At 36.9% G+C, this 19,841-nt stretch overlaps 2 protein-coding genes and 1 pseudogene across 2 annotated transcripts; 1 reads left to right on the top strand and 2 right to left on the bottom strand.

Moving 5' to 3' along the window:
* Positions 1 to 3,182: 3,182 nt before the first annotated feature.
* On the top strand, positions 3,183 to 3,988 carry LOC138312009 (zinc finger protein 862-like; annotated as a pseudogene).
* A 6,173-nt stretch (positions 3,989 to 10,161) lies between these two features.
* LOC138312010 (uncharacterized) lies at positions 10,162 to 16,679 on the bottom strand. The gene is made up of 7 exons (XM_069253107.1): positions 16,498 to 16,679; positions 15,446 to 15,608; positions 14,413 to 14,477; positions 12,850 to 12,918; positions 12,244 to 12,368; positions 11,739 to 11,934; positions 10,162 to 11,583 (listed from the first exon to the last, which is right to left on the bottom strand). The coding sequence occupies exons 2-7, from the start codon at positions 15,592 to 15,594 to the stop codon at positions 11,525 to 11,527; spliced, it is 663 nt and encodes a 220-aa protein (XP_069109208.1). The 5' UTR covers positions 15,595 to 15,608; positions 16,498 to 16,679; the 3' UTR covers positions 10,162 to 11,524.
* A 1,504-nt stretch (positions 16,680 to 18,183) lies between these two features.
* LOC138312008 (uncharacterized) lies at positions 18,184 to 19,557 on the bottom strand. The gene has a single exon (XM_069253106.1). The coding sequence runs from the start codon at positions 19,555 to 19,557 to the stop codon at positions 18,184 to 18,186; it is 1,374 nt and encodes a 457-aa protein (XP_069109207.1).
* Positions 19,558 to 19,841: the final 284 nt, after the last annotated feature.

Genomic DNA, 19,841 nt, shown 5'->3' with positions numbered 1-19,841 from the left:
ACGCGTTTGTATCGGGAACTGCATTGATACTGACTTCCGCAGAGCGCGTATTTGGCATAGATTGGGTTTGCTAAAAATGTCGCTCTCTCCGGTGGTTTACTTGGGACTTCACTCCACCGGCAGCCAAAAAGGCCCAAAACTTCAGGAAAGAAAAAAAGGACATCAAGCGTCAGTACGAAGCAAAGCGAGAAGAAAGTACTAACACGTCATGGAACGCGAGTTTCCATGGCTTTATTTTCTGAAATCCGAGCTAGAAAGATGTTTTGCAGGGTTTGCAAAAAGGTTCTCACCACATGACGATTTGAAAGCAGCTTCGTTGCGGGGGTCTTACAAATTTCGAATCGATCCCATCAGAAAGCACGTGGACTTCTGAGCAACATAATACGTAATCGTTTAAAGGAAAATGCCCGTGTTTCTGTCCCTGGAACCTACAACCGCGGCAAAAACATTAACAATGCTGAACAATAGCAGCAGTGAACAAATCTGTGTGTTGCTTTTCCGAAATGCTCACTTTGTTGCTAAGATGAGGAGACCATTCACAGATTTCGTTCAGTTGTGCCAGTTGGATGTAGCTAAGGGAACTGATATTGGAAAAGACATATCTAACAGACAAATACTGTCAGAAATTCTTAACATCAATCGCTGATAGTGAGAGAGACAATCAAAAGAGCAGAGTTTGAAGAAGTTCCATTCATCTCGATTATTTCTGATGGTTCAACAGACTGTTCGTCAAAAGAAACCGAGATTGTTTACCTTAGATCTTCTCTAAAATGCGAGGTAAAGTTACATGTATACATACCGGTCATATCTAATTGGAATATATATATAGTTTACAATTTTTGTATTGTGTCTCCTTGAAATTCTTGAGAGGGTTATAAAGGATGACTTAGTTATTCTGAGGGATTGAATTGATTTCTATTTTTTTTGCACTTTCAGTAAGTTATGAATTACAGCTCGACATATTTCAGTTTAATACTAATAAGTTTAATTGTGATTTATTAAATATGCTTCATAAGCATTTATAATCTTTATGGAAGTAGTTTCCCTTCAAATTCATAACCTATTGTTCTTTCTTTTTCTATCAGGTGATAAACTTTTTTTGTTGGTGTGAAAACATTTTGGGGAAAGGGATGGGAGCCAGGTATTACAAGGGCAATCTCTTCAACTCCTGGATTGAAAGTTTTGGTGATATATGGCACCAAAAAAATTGTGGCTATGGGGCAACAGATGGTGCCTCTGGTAATGCTTGGCAACAATAGTCGGGTGTAGTAAAGCGAATGGCAGAGCTCACCAACAGACCATTTCTCAAAGGCATTCACTGCTCAGCTCACAGGTTAGTTTTTGATTTGGTTAATTAACTAAAAGTACCTTTTATCACTTTATTCAATGCAAAGGTTTAGTTGTGACGTCTTTTTATTACTTCATCTGTAATGTTTGGTATACGTTTGGTATGGTAACAACACCAGGTAAATTTAATATGACTATTTATTTTAAATTTGTTAAACTTTTTAAACTTTTTTTCAGACTAGAACTGGCATACAAAGACGCAGTGAAGGGGATATCTATACATCAAAAATGTGAATTGCTGTTGACAAATCTGTACTTGTTCTACAAGTAAGTCTGGGCAGGTGTGAAGATGGCAGAAAAATACAAAATATTTATATAAGTCCAGATTTAATAAGCATATTTAAACATTTTAAAAATTAGACCAACATCCATTTAAAAAATACCAGAGAGGTTGACATGAGTTTCTCATTCTGATTGCAATGCAAACAAGCTTAAATGTAATGTTTACTTTTGTAAACTAATATTCTCAGGTACAGTCCTCTGAACAGGTCTAACCTAAACATTGCGGCGGAGAGTTTGAAAAAGTCGGTGAAAGTGCCATCCAGAGCCTGGGGGGACTCGATGGCTGCCACACACACAGCGAGCAATCAAGACTGTTCTTGATGGTTGCAGATGTAATCATACTTCACCTTGAGCAGGTAATTCCCATGCCTTCTAAAATCTTGTCAGCTACATCCATTTTTTTCATCAAGATTTCCCAGCTTTCATACAGAGACAGGTTATATATATGTTTTTCATTAAAAGCATTATTTATGTCAGTGATTTGCCCTATCATGATTAAAGAATTTCTTTTATACAGATTCAACAAGAACCCAGGAAAGAAGCGAGTGCGAAGGCGCGGAATTTCTTGAAAGTTCTCAAAGATAAGTCCTCAAGGTTTTGGCTGCATCTTTATGTTAGATGTAGTCAAGGCATTGAGTCATGTGTCTGTAACAATTCAGAATAACACTTGCACCTTGGCAGAACATCTACTCAGAGCTTGGAAAGCGTCAAACAGATTTTACAGAAGTTATAAGACAAGGTACTTTACTAAATTAGAATACTAGAAGTTACTCTATCTTGAACCAAAAGTGCACGCATGTAAATGTAATTAAGTAAATTCCCTTTTTACCTTACTCATATGCACATAATGTCACTGTAGATTAGTCCTTGCTTACTTAAGCATTTCTTTGTGCTTTGTTTGCTTTCCTAATATGGTGTTGGCTTTCTTATAAAAACGACATGTAATAGAATTGCTGTCTGTTTGCTTTGCTTGTATATATCTTACACCTGCATCATGCTAACATTGGCAGTGATGGCCCATTTCTAAGAACACTAACAGAGTCTACTGAAGACGAGTTTTCAAGTCTTGGTAGCACAAGGATTAGACTTTTGGACTCCATCATCGACCAAATTAACTGTGAGATTTGGAGGCGACTCTGCCCTATTCAGAGCATCTCAATTCTTTGTGTGGATAAAATGGCCCAAAGATTTCAGTACAGATATAGGTAAAAAAATGCTAACAAAACTAACCTTCATTGTAGTTGTCATATTGGTATTTCACCAATACTTCGATGTGCATGTGTAAATACAGAATCAAATAGTAATCTTTTTGAAATGTGAAAAAGTGTATTGGTGTTTTATGATCATTCAGTATTGTTTTGCTGACAAATTAGATCCTGATCACTTTTGGAGGATAGACAATAATTGACTTTTTCAACTGGTTACAATTGTATTTCTGACTGTAAAAAAAAAAAAAGTAAAAATTAGACAAGACAGGTCCAGACTGGAGAGATTAGTGATTTTTTTTAATATTCTATTTCATTTTCTTCCCTTCAAGAGTATGGGGTGAACATGTCTGTGCAGCAGTCAACATTTCTGGTCCAGCCTTAAGAGAATCCTGTCCAAATATGGATGTTGAGGCTATAGAGACTGAGTGGACAAGATTGAAAACTACTTTGACAACAAGGTAATTAACTGTTTATATTGGCAAAATGTTGAAAACCAAACATTGTCATACATCTAACCTGTTACTATTATTATTCCTATTACTTCTTGACATTAAATATTTATTTTGTTTTAGGAAACACACTGTAACAACCTGACTTCACTGGAAGGAAACATTCGGAGAATCCTTCCCAAATCTCTTTCTATTGCTTAATTCCTGTTGACACAACCTGGATCATCTGTTGAAGCAGAGAGAGGATTCTCTTGGTAAGTATTTTAGAAAGGATGTAATGTAAAATATCATCATTTGACATTTCTTATTGCTTATTATATAGATAAACACTTTTGATTTATGATTTATAAATTTTCCTTTGGTTTCGTTTAGCATGAAAATGGTCAAGAGCGATTGGAGGTCTCGTTTGGGGGAGCAGAACCTCAGTGATCTCATGATGGTCACCCTGGAACTTCCAGAGGTAGGCAAGTTTGATCCACTTCCTTGTGTGGAGCTGTGGTATGGATCAGGTCAGAGAGCAAGGCGCCCCTTTTACAAAGATGAGTTGAAGGTATGATATTAAATGATTTAAAAGTACTATTTTGAAAACTAAACTTTTTTTCAAGTTTGGATATTGCTTCATTACTGAGAACCTAACTACTGAATGTTATGCATACCAATTTCCAGAAATGCTACCTGCCCAAGGGAAACAGATACAAGTGATCATGAGTCCATGGTTGAAGTCTCTGCAGAGATTCGTGGTGAAGCAGTTATTCCAGATGATGGCATGATGATGGATGACAGTATTGAGGATGACAATGTTGTTCCAGATGAAGACCTTGATGCCTTGGTTGAGGTGAAACAGAAAATTATGATGCATCGGATGACGATGATGAGGATGTTAGAAGCTGAACTTTCCAGAAAAGATTTGATTGCTATGCAGCAATCGAGCTTACAGATGGTGTTTTAGATATGATTTTGTTGAAATGAAATTAGAACCAAAGTGAAACCCTCCAATTATTGTTCTGTTTTATTATGGTCAACAATTACCCATATGCATGTCCTCAGAACACAATTCTAGTTAATCTCGATCCATTGCTTAGAGGTGTTTTGCGAATTTTAGGGCTACCAATTATTCAACAGGGGCTACCAGAAAAAAATACTGGTAGCCCTATGGGCTACCACTTCAAAATAGTTAGTGTCAACCACTGTATCGTCAAGTCAGACGACATCTCAAACACTATTGAGCTACTTGAACAATCGGTGTTTTGACAACTTGGGCAAACTAAAGTGTGTAAGCGTGCGTCAGCTTCGCCTCGCTGCACAATAACGGTCACCGAGTTCACACATGTGTCCGTGTACAAATTCTTTATGTTATATATTCTATATATTAACTTTCAGCAAAATTGAATATATTAAAGTTCTGATCTGATTAAATAAAATTATCTCTGAAATTTACTTTGTTTGTCATGTTTATTTTACACTAAAATATTGAACTTTTTTGTCGTCGCGGATGAATAATTCTACCTTACGTGAAGCGTCATCATTCGCTGTTCAATTGAGTAAGCTCCTCCCACTTTTGACCGACTTTTATTGAATAATTACGTCACTTTCAAATGACGATTTTATTGCATAAAATATAAATAAAAAGTTCGTGTGAGTGTAAATATAGGGATTGGATTTCGTTTTTTATGTTAACCATGCTTGTATGGAGCAATTCCTCTAAGAATATATTCAATATGGGGCGCTAACGCGCCCCATAGAATATATTCTTAGAGGAATTGCTCCATACAAGCATGGTTAACATAAAAGCGCAATCCAATCCCTATATAAAAATCTTTAGACCCCTTTTGACTCTTAAAGAAAATCTGAAATTCAACTGGTATAATGGGTAGAGGGAGTATCTCCAAATGCGATTGTACATTTATACATTAACACAAACACACAAGACAAATTAAACTGAGTTTATTACTTTGACATTATAAATTTTGGCATTTCTTAGGGGCTGCTCTGTAAGTTATTTAGGATATAAAAATTACTTTAGTAATTAAAATATATCTGAATACCCCAAAGCACCAGGGGAATTTCCTTAGATGCGGTGTTAATTATAAAAATATGTATGTCCGAATTGGGGGATAAAATTCAAATATGTTGAATTATAAGGCCAGCCAAGACTAAATAACCTTCAGAGTAGCCCAAAGTTGAAATAATGTAATGTAATGAAATAACTTGTATACCACATACAATATTACACTTATGAGAAAACAATCTTGTAAGTTGCTTGGACCAGATTGTCTTGCTAGCTAGCAAACAAAGATAGTGCGACGATAAAAAACAAGGTTCTTACAATTGGAATATATAATAAAACTTGAAATTAACTAAATGACAATCTTTACATACAACATATCATCCTCTGATATCTGAATTACAGCAGATCAACACCTTTAAAAATGACCATCTATATAACGAGACAGATTATTATCAAAACAAGAGATCCCAGAGGGATCTTGGCGCCCACCAAAGATTGATCTATGTCTGACAAATGAAAGAGGGATCTTTTCTCTGCTTTTCAAACTTACAATTCTTTTTTCTGCTTTTCAAACTTTAAACTATCAAAATCCAAGATGGTGGTCGCAAAATGCAATAGGCAGAACTAGGGTCCTAGAGGAACCTACATATGATATTTGAGAACAATCCCTTCAATACTTTCTGAGAAATAGCGGTAACAAACTTTAACTATCAAAATCCAAGATGGCCACCGGTCGGCCATCTTGTTGACCGATCAGTCCCAAAATGCAATATGCACAACTGGGGTCCTAGGGGAACCTACATATGAAATTTGAGAAAGATCCCTTCAGTGCTTTCTGAGAAATAGCGGTAACAAACTTTAACTATCAAAATCCAAGATGGCTACCTGGCGGCCATCTTGTTGACCGATCAGTCCCAAAATGCAATATGCACAACTGGGGTCCTAGGGGAACCTACATATGAAATTTGAGAAAGATCCCTTCAGTGCTTTTTGAGAAATAGCGGTAACAAACTTTAACTATCAAAATCCAAGATGGCTACCTGGCGGCCATCTTGTTGACTGATCAGTCCCAAAATGCAATATGCACAACTAGGGTCCTAGGGGAACCTACATATGAAATTTGAGACCAATCCCTTCAATACTTTCTGAGAAATAGCCGTAACAAACTTTTACTATCAAAATCCAAGATGGCTGCTTGTCGGCCATCTTGTTGACCGATCAGTCCCAAAATGTAATATGCAGAACTAGGGTCCAAGAGGAACCTACATATGAAATTTGAGAACAATCCCTTCAACACTTTCTGAGAAATAGCGGTAACAAACTTTAACTATCAAAATCCAAGATGGCCACCGGTCGGCCATCTTGTTGACCGATCAGTCCCAAAATGCAATATGCACAACTGGGGTCCTAGGGGAACCTACATATGAAATTTGAGAAAGATCCCTTCAGTACTTTCTGAGAAATTAGCGGTAACAAACTTTAACTATCAAAATCCAAGATGGCGGCTGGTAAGCCATCTTGTTGACCGATCAGTCCCAAAATGCAATATGCACAACAAGGGTCCTACGGGAACCTACATATGAAATTTGAGAAAGATCCCTTCAATACTTTATGAGAAATAGCGGTAACAAACTTTAACTATCAAAATCCAAGATGGCTGCCTGGTGGCCATCTTGTTGACCGATCAGTCCCAAAATATAATATGCACACAACTAGGGTCCTAGGGGAACCTACATATGAAATTTTGAGAAAGATCCCTTCAGTGCTTTCTGAGAAATAGCGGTAACAAACTTTAACTATCAAAATCCAAGATGGCGGCTGGTCGGCCATCTTGTTGACCGATCAGTCCCAAAATGCAATATGCACAACTAGGGTCCTAGGGGAACCTACATATGAAATTTGAGAAAGATCCCTTCAGTACTTTCTGAGAAATAGCGGTAACAAACTTTAACTATCAAAATCCAAGATGGCTGCCTGGCGGCCATCTTGTTGACCGATCAGTCCCAAAATACAATATGCACAACTAGGGTCCTAGGGGAACCTACATATGAAATTTGAGAAAGATCCCTTCAGTACTTTTAGAGAAATAGCGGTAACAAGAATTGTTAACGGACGGACGGACGGACGGACGGACGGAAGGACGGACGGACGTACAGACGAGGGTTACATAATGGGGTGGTCAGTTCGGACATTCATTATGGGATTTCAATTCTGCTAAAATCGACACTGTGGGGAAGCATTAGGAATTCAGACAAGAGCTACATTTTGGGGTAGCCAAAAACCCCACAATGTTATAAAGAATGCTACCCCACAATGAAATGAACAAACCACCCCACTATGTAGTCCTTAGCATAAAATACCCCACAATGCTACGGACAACCCCGCAATGTTATAAAGAATGCTACCCCAAAATGACAACCCCACTATGTCCTGCAAAAATGGCCGACATAACCCCACCCCACTAAATGGACATACCACCCCACTTGTAGTCCTTAGCATAAAATACCCCACAATGCTACGGACAACAACCCCACAATGTTATAAAGAATGCTGCCCCACAGTGAAATGGACATACCACCCCACTATGTAGCCCTTAGCATAAAATACCCCACAAGGCTACGGACAACAACCCCACAATATTATAAAGAAATGCTACCCCACAGTGAAATGGACATACCACCCCACTATGTAGTCCTTAGCACAAAATACCCCACAATGCCTTGGACAACAACCTCACAACGTTATGGACAAGACAACCCACAGGTTTATGTATATAAACAGACCCCACAATGTCAAACTTTGGTAACTTCCTCAAAATACCCCACAATGCCTTGGACAACAACCTCACAACGTTATGGACAAGACAACCCACATGTTTATGTATATAAACAGACCCCACAATGTCAAACTTTGGTAACTTCCCACCTCAAATGCCCAACACAATGACAATTCAATTGACAACAACCCACAATGCCTTATGGACAACTCACAATGAGGAAACAGCTCACAAACAGACCCCACAATGTCAAACTTTGGTAACTTCCTCAAAATACCCCACAATGCCTTGGACAACAACCTCACAATGTTATGGACAAGACAACCCACAAGTTTATGTATATAAACAGACCCCACAATGTCAAACTTTGGTAACTTCCTCAAAATACCCCACAATGCCTTGGACAACAACCTCACAATGTTATGGACAAGACAACCCACAAGTTTATGTATATAAACAGACCCCACAATGTCAAACTTTGGTAGTTTCCTTAAAATACCCCACAATGCCTTGGACAACAACCTCACAATGCAATGGATAAGACAACTCACAAGTTTATGTATAACCAGACCCCACAATGTCAAATTTTGGTAGGTTCCTTAAAATACCCCACAATGCCTTGGACAACAACCTCACAATGCAATGGATAAGACAGCTCACAAACAGACCCCACAATGTCAAACTTTGGTAACTTCCTCAAAATACCCCACAATGCCTTGGACAACAACCTCACAATGTTATGGACAAGACAACCCACAAGTTTATGTATATAAACAGACCCCACAATGTCAAACTTTGGTAACTTCCTCAAAATACCCCACAATGCCTTGGACAACAACCTCACAATGTTATGGACAAGACAACCCACAAGTTTATGTATATAAACAGACCCCACAATGTCAAACTTTGGTAGTTTCCTTAAAATACCCCACAATGCCTTGGACAACAACCTCACAATGCAATGGATAAGACAACTCACAAGTTTATGTATAACCAGACCCCACAATGTCAAATTTTGGTAGGTTCCTTAAAATACCCCACAATGCCTTGGACAACAACCTCACAACGTTATGGACAAGACAGCTCACAAACAGACCCCACAATGTCAAACTTTGGTAACTTCCTCAAAATACCCCACAATGCCTTGGACAACAACCTCACAATGTTATGGACAAGACAACCCACAAGTTTATGTATATAAACAGACCCCACAATGTCAAACTTTGGTAGTTTCCTTAAAATACCCCACAATGCCTTGGACAACAACCTCACAATGCAATGGATAAGACAACTCACAAGTTTATGTATAACCAGACCCCACAATGTCAAATTTTGGTAGGTTCCTTAAAATACCCCACAATGCCTTGGACAACAACCTCACAATCCAATGGATAAGACAATTCACAAGTTTATGTATAACCAGACCCCACAATGTCAAATTTTGGTAGGTTCCTTAAACCCCCCACAATGCTTTGGACAATTACCCTGCTTAGTCCTTACTAAGTTTCATATTACACATATACCAAACCGATTCAAAGGTATGCTTAGTTATTTCCCCATTCCTTTGATGTATGCTTCTCCACTTCAGTGCTTTGTAAAAGCAGGTAACTGCAGCTTCAATGTAAATATAACCTCAAACTGGTATATATTTTGGTTATTTGGTACAAAACTTGACTGAAAAAATTTTAATCAATCAATTCATGGCCGCATCTGTATTACTTTACTAACGCCAGATATTATGGCTGCTCACCTTTCTGTCTCGTACGATTTTAATTTCCGTGATAATAACAAATTTTTTGTATCTGTGTTTTTGTTTTGTTTTCATTTTTTCATTAAAAATCAAATAGGGAGGCGACAATATTTTGAGCATTTTGAGAAAATGGGTTGGTCAAAAAGCAAGATCCAAAAACAAATCTTCTGTGTTTCAATCATAAAAGAGATCAGAATTCATCATAACAGAAAAAGCCAAAATTCGTAACACCAAGATATTCCAGTTTAGTGGAATGAGTAAAACCCATTTGTCATTGCCCAACAAGAAAACTGTCATACAGTTGATGGGCTTAATTTCCAATACATAACAACATAAACTCAGATGGTTAACATTTTAATTCTATCCAATATGTTTAGATTGACAAAAGTTGTTTTGAAAACTTATCTTACAATACATTGTTAGAATGCTGATGAATTTAATCAAGATATCTGGTATAACAAAAGTTCTAGGGACCTTAAAGGTCAACTGACTACTATGGAAATAGTCTTATAGGAAACCAATTTAGGTGGTATAATGGTAGCCATCTCGATTTAGGATCAACAAAAGATGTAACAACACTTTTTCAAGATCCTATCAGGATCATTTTAGTTTCAGCCAAATCGCATCTATAGTACTTGAAAAGAAGTTCAAAATGTGTTTTTAAGATGGCGACTGTGGCGACCATCTTGGATATCAGATAGACCCGAAAAATAACAACACTTGGTCGGGACCATATCAGGATCATTTATGCAACTTTCAGCTAGATTCCACGGTTAGAACTGGAGAAGAAGTTCAAAATGTGAAAAGTTAACACATGGTGGACAAAACAGATGACTGAAAAACAAGTATTACACGTAATCATGCTTTGCCACTCTTGCTTAGGTAAATTAAATGTTGGAAGTTTTTTTTGACAAATTGACAGTTAAAGTGGACTTTAACCCGAAAATATCCAGTATTTGTACGTACAATGTGAGTGACGCAAGAGTTTCTGGCAAAGTTTCAGTTCAATTGGATGTTAATTACCGTCGAAGACGAGATAAGTAGTAAAATACTAAAGCCCTTTTATTTGGGGTTATTTTACTTTACACACTTTCAAAATGAATTTACATGTATAAGTAAAAATCCTATATAACAGTAGAGGTAGTTTCACAACTTAAATGAACTTATAATGACATGATATGCATTGGATACCTTCCAATAATCAGTATTTAATGTCATTCAGACACATTCATAATGCCAGAAACTTTCATAACACATTGTAAAAAATACATTCAACTAAACTTGGTAGCCATTCGACCCAACAGACATAAAGTCTCCATGTTTGGTTATTGAGAAGTCATAACAGTCAAAGATTTGATCCCCTGAGTTTGATCATCATGTTGCTTAGTTTCTTTTTGATATTGTCCCTTTTGCGCAAATGAATTTGGCCTTTTTGCAATTTGCTTTTTCTCATCATGGACTCGATAAGCTTTTGTCCTGGCAGTTTATCATCTTTAAAATTTTGCTTGAACAAACTTTTTAGTTCCTGCTCTTCCTCACTAGTCCACTTCTGCCTCACTGACGGTTGATGTGCTTGCATCCTTCTCTTTTTGGGTATAGGCTCATATTCCTCCTCTTCCTCATCTATTTCGGTGATATCCGGTATGAAATCTTCATCCAATTCTGGAGTTTGTACCGGTGGTCGTTTCCTGTTCAAAGGCTGGTCTAATGTTCTAATGTTGATGGGGGAGTTACATCCACATCCGCCTGGACTTCCATAATTTCTGTTAAGAAATTAAAGATAAATTATCATTATTAATTACACAATAACCCTACTCCAAATTGACAAACAACCATAACTAGGACCCAAATTTGCCCAACATCTCTTTCACAAATTAACAGTTTCATCATTTTTCCAGTTTTTTCTGGAAATTCTTACCATCTAACTGTATTTCTTCTAAGCGTTTCCCACGGAATTGTCCCACCAGTCCAAGATCTTGAATGAGCAAAATTTTAGCCACTTCAATTCTCTCAAGCACATCTGATGTTTGTCTGTAATGTACAGTGTGTACATCCATGGTGTGACCTAAGTGGTCTATTATCCACTGTTTCTGTGATTCGTCAGTACTCATGGCCTAGAAAGATAAATGCCAAACTCAAAAAACTGTTAATAACCACAGTTTTTAATAATGAAGGCATTTAAGAAGATGAAAAGAAAATATATTAGGAAATAAAAAATTTTGAATGCTAAAATTTTTGGTTAAAAGTCTCTATTTAGTAAAACTGCTGCATTTTATGCATTTCAGTAATAATGGGAGAATGATGCTTTATTAAAGTAAAATACAGTTATCATATTAACAAGAAAATTTAAGACTCCTTGAATTATATCTATTCAAAAGTAAAAAGTTTTCATTTAATATCAAACAACACCCCATCATGCATACCTGTACCATTGTGGCCATATATTTTCTCATATTAGACGTTCTTATCAGGTCTGGTGATGACAAGCCTGCCCGTGGATCACGAGTCAGCTCAAGTATTGCATCATACGCTCGGAAGACACCAGCACCTACAATTCATAATTTCATTGTATTTTACTACCGTTATGAGGGTATAATAATGATGGTGCACCTGTAACTTAGGTAACCCCAGAGAAGCTGTGTTATGTTGAATTTTACACAGACTCCATTATCATTATACCTACATTATCACGTAACCAGGCTTGGCCATATCTATATATATATATATATATACCATCCCATGCATGGTTACATAATTTTCAGTTGATCCATTAACATTAGCCCCTTCATAAACTCAACGATATACAAAGCTATTCTATAGCTATAGAGTTATACACTGATAATGATAAATCTTTGAACATATGGTTATAGTTGTATTCAAACAAAACACAATTCATACTCTAAAAGATGTCATCCATAATTTTTAAGATGTGATATCTGATAGAGTCCATATATTTCGGTAAATGCCACTACTCATATTTATGGTTCTATTTTATAAATTTCATTAAGAAGTAACATCTACTTAATTACCATTTTCTTCCACCCAAAGTAAATCATCATGCCAAATTCTGAATGTCTCTGGCTTCTTTCGGAGGGCCTCTGAAATTACATGAAAATACACATGTACTACTGAAGAAAATACATTTTGTGTGAATCCAAGCAGAATTGTTGGGAATAACCGTATGATTAAATGTATTTTAAGTTATCAAGTAGCTATATGTATATATAAAGTCTGAAAAAAAAATCATAAGCAATGATGTAACTATTATTTAAATTAATGACTGCAGCAAATGCAGTCTATGGTCACAGGGTTTAGTAAGCGATAGTGCAATTTACACCTAGGATGATGTGAAATAAATTAAATATGTGGCCTGTTCTAAAAGGTATCCATTTCGTCACTTTCTTTTATTGACTTATATAAACCTGCATTGTATTGTTCCGGAAGTTTCCAAACTTGATCAGATGCTTAGAATATTGTGACCGATGCAAGAGTTTGTATGATACGCCGCTTGAAGTTTACACAAAACAAATGCGTTTAGCACTGTGTAATGTCATTGTTGTTAATTTATAGTAGATTATCGCTGACAAGTATATCTTAATATATGTTTTTGAAAGTTTGGTGTCACTTAATCATGGCGAAATCTATTAAACACTATAAGACACTGACTTGCGGCATCGTGTGCGCAGTTGAAATCTGCGCATAGCGGATGTACACAGACTCTTACACCCGACAAGGAAAATAATAGTACGAGTACACTCGCACTAAAAATCACTGAATGTTGAAATAAAAAACGTAAATCATAAACCTTAAGAGGTTTTTCGAAACTTGAAAGAGAAATTAAACAGTAAACATTTTGTTAACAGTTGAGTAAAATCCTCTGTATTTCTCTTAAAACGATAAAAACTGAACAGTTCTAATAAACAAGAGGCTCACGAATAAAAAAGCAGACTTGCCTCACTCTGGAATTTTTGCACATATTAAACTGTTGACATTTTCCACATATAATTTGACCTCAAATTACCTTACTCAAGATAAACCAATGAAGAATACAACATTAATATTCCATTTGTCTCAACATAATAACTGAATATTCATGCTAGCAAGTGATATTTAACATATTAATAAAACATAATAATTAGGTGTATATTGGGCATGGCAGAAAACTAAATCTGCTTTCATCAGCATTGATTAATTCCAGGTACCTGTTGTAAAACTGAGCAAAATTGATACAATAAAACAACAAAGGGTGTAAAATTTAGTATTTATAACAAAACAATCCTGTATAGCTGAGTCATGGTAATCAGGAAACTCAGGAGATTTTTGTAGTTGATAAAATGGGATTTTTAATCTTTACTAATATGCATTATTATCATATTTTGCAAATCAAAAGTTTGATCAATGGATTGGATAGGAAGTTTTCTGTTCAATAATTAACTTTGATGTATACAAAGGGGTACATCCATATAACACAATCAAATATGTGGTTCTTTTTTTTTAATATCCACTGGGCTTGCGTTTACATATTTTACACCCTTATTTAAAAAAAAACCAACAACTGTTCATGCAAGAAAACAAAAATCAACAAGTATTACTTTCTCCTTTGGCCTTCCAAATGTCGGCTCTAGGCCGAAAGGTTTCCAGCTTCTTAGCAAGAAATCTGATGAGGCAAAAAAAGTAACCAAGAAAAAAATTAAACACACATATTACAGCACATAGCAGAAGCCATATCGAAATCCAAAAAAATTGTTAAATAAATGTTATGTAAAATCTTCATATCATTATCTTAAATATTTAAGGAACGTTTATACCCAAAATTATCCAAAACCAAAAAGGAATAAATATCTATTGTAAATAAAATATAAACATGCAGTTGGAGGTTAATTAGTGACCATGCCAAAATTTTGACCTGGCCAGTGCATCATCAAAAGAATCTTATAAAATTGTGTTTATGTATGTTTCTCTTCAACTTGATGTTTTTAAAATTTGTAATCCATAGACTACAATTACATAGTGTTGGGAATAGGTTGCATTTTCATGATCTATCATCACTTCCAAGCAAGTGACTGATGATCAACTAATGATCAACTAATGATCGATCATGAGCTGAAGTTTACATTACTCAGAGTATAGATTTCATTTTATTTACTTATCTATGAATTCGAAATTACCAATCTACTTTCTCTTTTGTTTACCGGTAAATCACTTTTATTTCCTGATATTGTAGCGGGATCATCTTTCACACATTTTCATCGGAAAATGAAGATGTATTAGTTATTGTCTAAGTGCTCTGTTTCATTTAAATTGTTTCCCCAATAAAACGCTAGCTTTAAGCTTCCTTGGCAAGAAACACCTGTCTTGACCTGTCGTGACCCACACAATTTGTATCATTATATATTGTAAATGTTAGTCAAACTGTAATCGATCATGATAAACTTAGATTGAATAATCTGGATAGAAACGACTAGACATTGAATAAGTTGATAAATCGGAACAACACTACAATTATATGTGACTGATAAATATTTTGCATATCAGTTTATTTTCTTTCATTTCATATTTAACATGTGCATAAGTGTAAGAGTTGAAATGAGGGTAATGATGCATATATGATAAATGTATACTTACACAGCATCGTCTGCCCTGCAGTATACCTCCGTTTTGCAGTACCCTCTACCCTCTGCAATAACAGTAACCTCTACCCTAACTGGCCACATGAAGGATGGTGGCATCCCGGGTAACTGGGCCCATGCATATGTTCCCTTTCTACTGGCCATATTTTAGTTAGTTCCTAAAATTAGCAAAACGGTACATGGAGATGTATTCTTCAAAGAAACAAATTAAATATTAAGTATCAAATTGTGACAAAATCTGCAAATTTTGACTATATATCGATGGCATGCCGACAACAATTACATTAACATTTGCACTCTTACAACAAGACTAATTTTTCGTTTTCAGTTCCAGAATTTCAATCAAGAAAGATCTGCATTCCATCTGTGAAATAGGTAGGACCAATTTCTATATAAAGCACACAGTGTCAGCATAATAACGACGAGGACACACGCGATAATAAGAAGAGCAGTCAATATGAGCACGGAAAACACGTCCGCCATTTTGTTCCTTTTCGATGATAGCTTCCCGCACTTGTAAAAGCGCCAATTAAATGAAAAGATATAGCAAATCCAATTTCCACTTTCAATAAAATAATATTCACACTATCAATTCAATTCTTTCAATGAAATAATATTCAAACTATCAATTCAATTATCAAAATGATATTGCTTTTATTTACGCCGATCACGTGTCAGTTTCCCCGTATCCTTCAAAACGAAAGTAGGCTTACAAATAATCTCGTAACAAGTGATCTCGCACTCCAAACCTTATCAATAACATCTAAATAAGGAATTTTGTTGTTTTGTACATCTGTTCAATTTCATTTAATATCATTAAATTAATGACCTGTTAGCCTACGTTGTTGTTTACTGAGTGTACAAAATGGCAACCAGACTGGGCTATCAATCTACCCCACATACAAGGACAAAGAGTTTGCTCCAGATAAATACACGAAATACAACATTTTCCCTCCAATATGTTAAAACTAAGGATGTTTACGAAAATTCTAATAACACTATTCCATCTATTTGTCACACGCTGTCAATACAAATAAGAAAACTTACCTTCTTTGACTGAAGGGGTGAACCATCCAAAATGGCGGACCGAATCAATGTCGAGAGATGACGAAATAACGTAAAGTCTCGTTGTATTCGGAAGGCCTCGGGAATCATCAAAGATATTTTATTCGGAAAATTATGCTCAATTCACGGTGTTGTCCGTCACCAACCACCTTGTCGGCGATGGACATTGTCCGTTATAATGGACAAAACATTCTGGGGTTGTTTTTTTTTTTATTTAACCAGCAACCCCACAGCGTCAAATTAGACCGAAATACAACTTTTGCTTGTGGGGTCGACCCCACATGTGAAAAATACCCCACAATGCACATTACCACAGAAGAAATACCCCACAATGTATGCTCTGTAAGAGCGGACGGACGGACGGACGGACGGACGGACGGGGAAGGGGTTATATACAGTGCTTTTTTTTTTTTTTTTTTTTTTTCTGGTGCTGGAATAGATAAAAAGTAGATAGGTTAAAAATCCTGACAAAAAATGAGGTGTTTATTTGTGAGTGGGGGCTTCAAGGGCTACGTTGTTTATGTTTGCCTTGAAGCCCTCCAGTGTAGTGTTTTGTACTGTTGCCACAGGGAGGAGATTCCAGTATGTGATGGTGTGTGGGAAAAAGGAGTACTTAAATGTATCCTTTGTGGCGGCGATGTGTCTGTATGCATAGGGATGTGTGTGTCTAGTGCGGGTGTCTACAGGTGTTAGGTATTGTTCTGGGTTGATGGCAACGAGATGGTGTGTGTGATTTTATATAGGAGGATGAGTCGTGATTGTAGACGGCGGCGTGTTTGTAGTGTTGGCCATTGGAGTGTGTATAACATGTCTGAGACTGAAGAAGTGTTATGATACCTGTTTTGTACATATCTTGCTGCTCTGCGTTGAGTTTTTTCTATTTGTTGTATTTGGCCAGTATTGTGTGGGTCCCAGATAGAGGAGCAGTACTCAAGTTTGGGTCTAACAAGTGTTTTATATGCGTGTTCTTTAATGTGTGGTGAATTGATTGTGAGGTTTCGTTTTAGGAAACCTAGTGTTCTGTTTGCATTTGCGGTGATGTTGTTTATGTGTTTGTCCCATTGGAGGTTGTTTTGCAGTGTGAGGCCTAAGTATTTACTGTGTTTGACGTGTTCAAGTGAGTGGTTATGGAGAGTGTAGTTGTGGTGGATTTTGTTGCGTTTGGTGGTAGTGGAGATGACGTTGCACTTGTCGGGGTGAAATCGCATTAGCCAGTCGTGTTCCCATTGTCCTGCATTGTCAAGGTCGTGTTGTAGTTTCTGTGTGTCTTCTTGTTTGTGTATGGTCTTGTAAATGATACTATCGTCTGCAAAAAGTCTAAGGGTGCTGTGTTTCATGTATTCATGTAGGTCGTTGATATATATTAAGAAAAGTATGGGGCCCAGACAGGTTCCTTGAGGGACTCCGGATGTTACTGGTATTTTGTGTGAGTGTTTGCCCTCAAGTATTACTGTCTGGGTGCGATGTGAAAGAAAATCTGTTATCCATGCATGTGTGTTACCTGTGATACCGTAGTATTTGAGTTTGTACTGAAGGCGTTTGTGTGGTACTTTGTCAAAGGCTTTTGCAAAGTCCATGATTATGATGTCTGTCTGCGTGTTGTTGTTGTGGTTTTGTGTGAGGTCGTGTATGAACGTGGCCAGTTGGGTTTCGCACGATCTGGAAGGTCTAAAGCCGTGTTGTTTGTCGTAAAGTATGTTGTTGTTTTCCAGATGTGACATGGTGGCGCTGGTGATTATATGTTCCATTAATTTGCATGTGATGCATGTGAGTGATATTGGTCTGTAGTTTGCGGGATTGTATTTGTCGCCTTTTTTTGTAAATGGGATTGACATTTGCGTGTTTCCAGTCGTGGGGAAGTGTTCCTGTGGTGAGTGAGCATGTAAATATTTTTGTAAGGATTGGAGCTGTGATGTCTTTGAGTTCTTTCAATATTCTGCCATGGATGTTGTCGGGGCCAGTTGCTTTATGCGGGTTTATATTGTTCAGTAGTTTGTGTATGCCCTGTTGTGTTATGTGGATGTCTGGCATAATTGGGTGTGGTGAAGGTCCTTTGTCAGGTATGGTTGTATTCTGTTCTTGTGTAAAAGCAGACTGGAATTGTTGGTTTAAGATGTTGGCTTTGTCAGTTGTGTCCGTCAATAGATGTCCGTCTTTCCGTAGGGCTGTGATGTCAGAGTTCTCTTTCTTAGTTGTTTTTATGTACGAGAAAAGTTTTTTGGGATTGTGTTTTTTGTTAGGGTGTGAGGATCGAGGTTCGTCTATTGGTATGTCTGTTATCATTTTTTCTAGGTAGTTGAGGTATGCGTTTCTGGTTTGTTTTTGTAGTTCTGATTTTGTTGCTTTATATTTATGTTTGATTTCTGGTTTGGATTTATGCTGTTTGTGTAAGCGTTTGGATTTGTTTATGAGTTGGCGAATGGGGCGGGTTATCCAAGGGAGTTTGGATTTGTGTGTGATGTGCTTGGTGGGTATGTTTTTGTCTATGGATTTGTTTAGTGTTGTTTTGAAGGAGTGCCAGATCCCCTCTATGTTGTCGTTAGATCGTTCGTCCAGTTGTGTATTTAATTGTTCAAGGTCAGTCTTTATGTTGTCCCAGTTGGCTTTATTGTAGATGAGGATGTCTCTAGGTGGTCTTCTGATCTTTTTTAGTCGGACGTCAATTTCGGTGTAAACAATGTCGTGGTCTGATTTTCCTAGTGGTGGTAATATTTCTTGTTTGTTGATGATGGATGGCCTATTGGTTAGTGTAAGGTCTAATATGTGTTCGCCACGAGTGGGGGAAGCTGTCGTTTGAGTGAGAGACTTGTCATTGATGATGTTAAGTAGGTGTTGGTGTAGCTTAGGTTGTGGTGTGCTTGGGGTGGTGGTGTTGGTGTGCCAGTCTATATGGGGTAGGTTGAAGTCTCCACTGATGTATGTTATTATGTTATTGTTTTGGCCTATTCTATTTATGGAGTCTTCGAGGTGTTCGATTGATTTTCCTTTGTCTGAGGGTGGTCTGTAGTATGCGCCTACTGTTAGGTTATGTGAATTTGTCATGTTGATGTTAATATATATAGATTCGTTGTCTGTGTCTAGTTCTTTTGCATGTTCTGAGTGGTATGCATTTGTTACTGCTATCAGAACTCCACCGTGGCTTTGTCCTTTTTTGTTTGGAGTTCTGTCTTTCCTGTATGTTGTGTAGGAGTGTGATGGGAAAATATTCGTGGGATGGGATGTTATTGTTGAGCCATGTTTCCATACCTATTACTATGTCCGGTTTGAGTGTGTGAAGCAGGTGTTCCAGTTCGGGTTTTTTATTGGAGATGGATTGGAAATTAATG

This window comes from Argopecten irradians, unplaced genomic scaffold, assembly GCF_041381155.1.
Source record: "Argopecten irradians isolate NY unplaced genomic scaffold, Ai_NY scaffold_0185, whole genome shotgun sequence".
NCBI lineage: Eukaryota > Metazoa > Mollusca > Bivalvia > Pectinida > Pectinidae > Argopecten > Argopecten irradians.
The sequence above is the reverse complement of the archived record's forward strand: the minus strand, read 5'-3'. Positions and strand labels throughout refer to the sequence as shown.

Coding starts and splice junctions, on each gene's coding strand:
- LOC138312010 (XM_069253107.1), bottom strand. CDS start 15,594: ATGGCCAGTAGAAAGGGAACATATGCATGGGCCCAGTTACCCGGGATG. Junction 14,478..15,445: donor TGCAGGGCAGACGATGCTGT/GTAAGTATACAT, acceptor TTGCCTCATCAG/ATTTCTTGCTAAGAAGCTGG. Junction 11,935..12,243: donor ATATGGCCACAATGGTACAG/GTATGCATGATG, acceptor TTATCTTTCTAG/GCCATGAGTACTGACGAATC.
- LOC138312008 (XM_069253106.1), bottom strand. CDS start 19,557: ATGACAAATTCACATAACCTAACAGTAGGCGCATACTACAGACCACCC.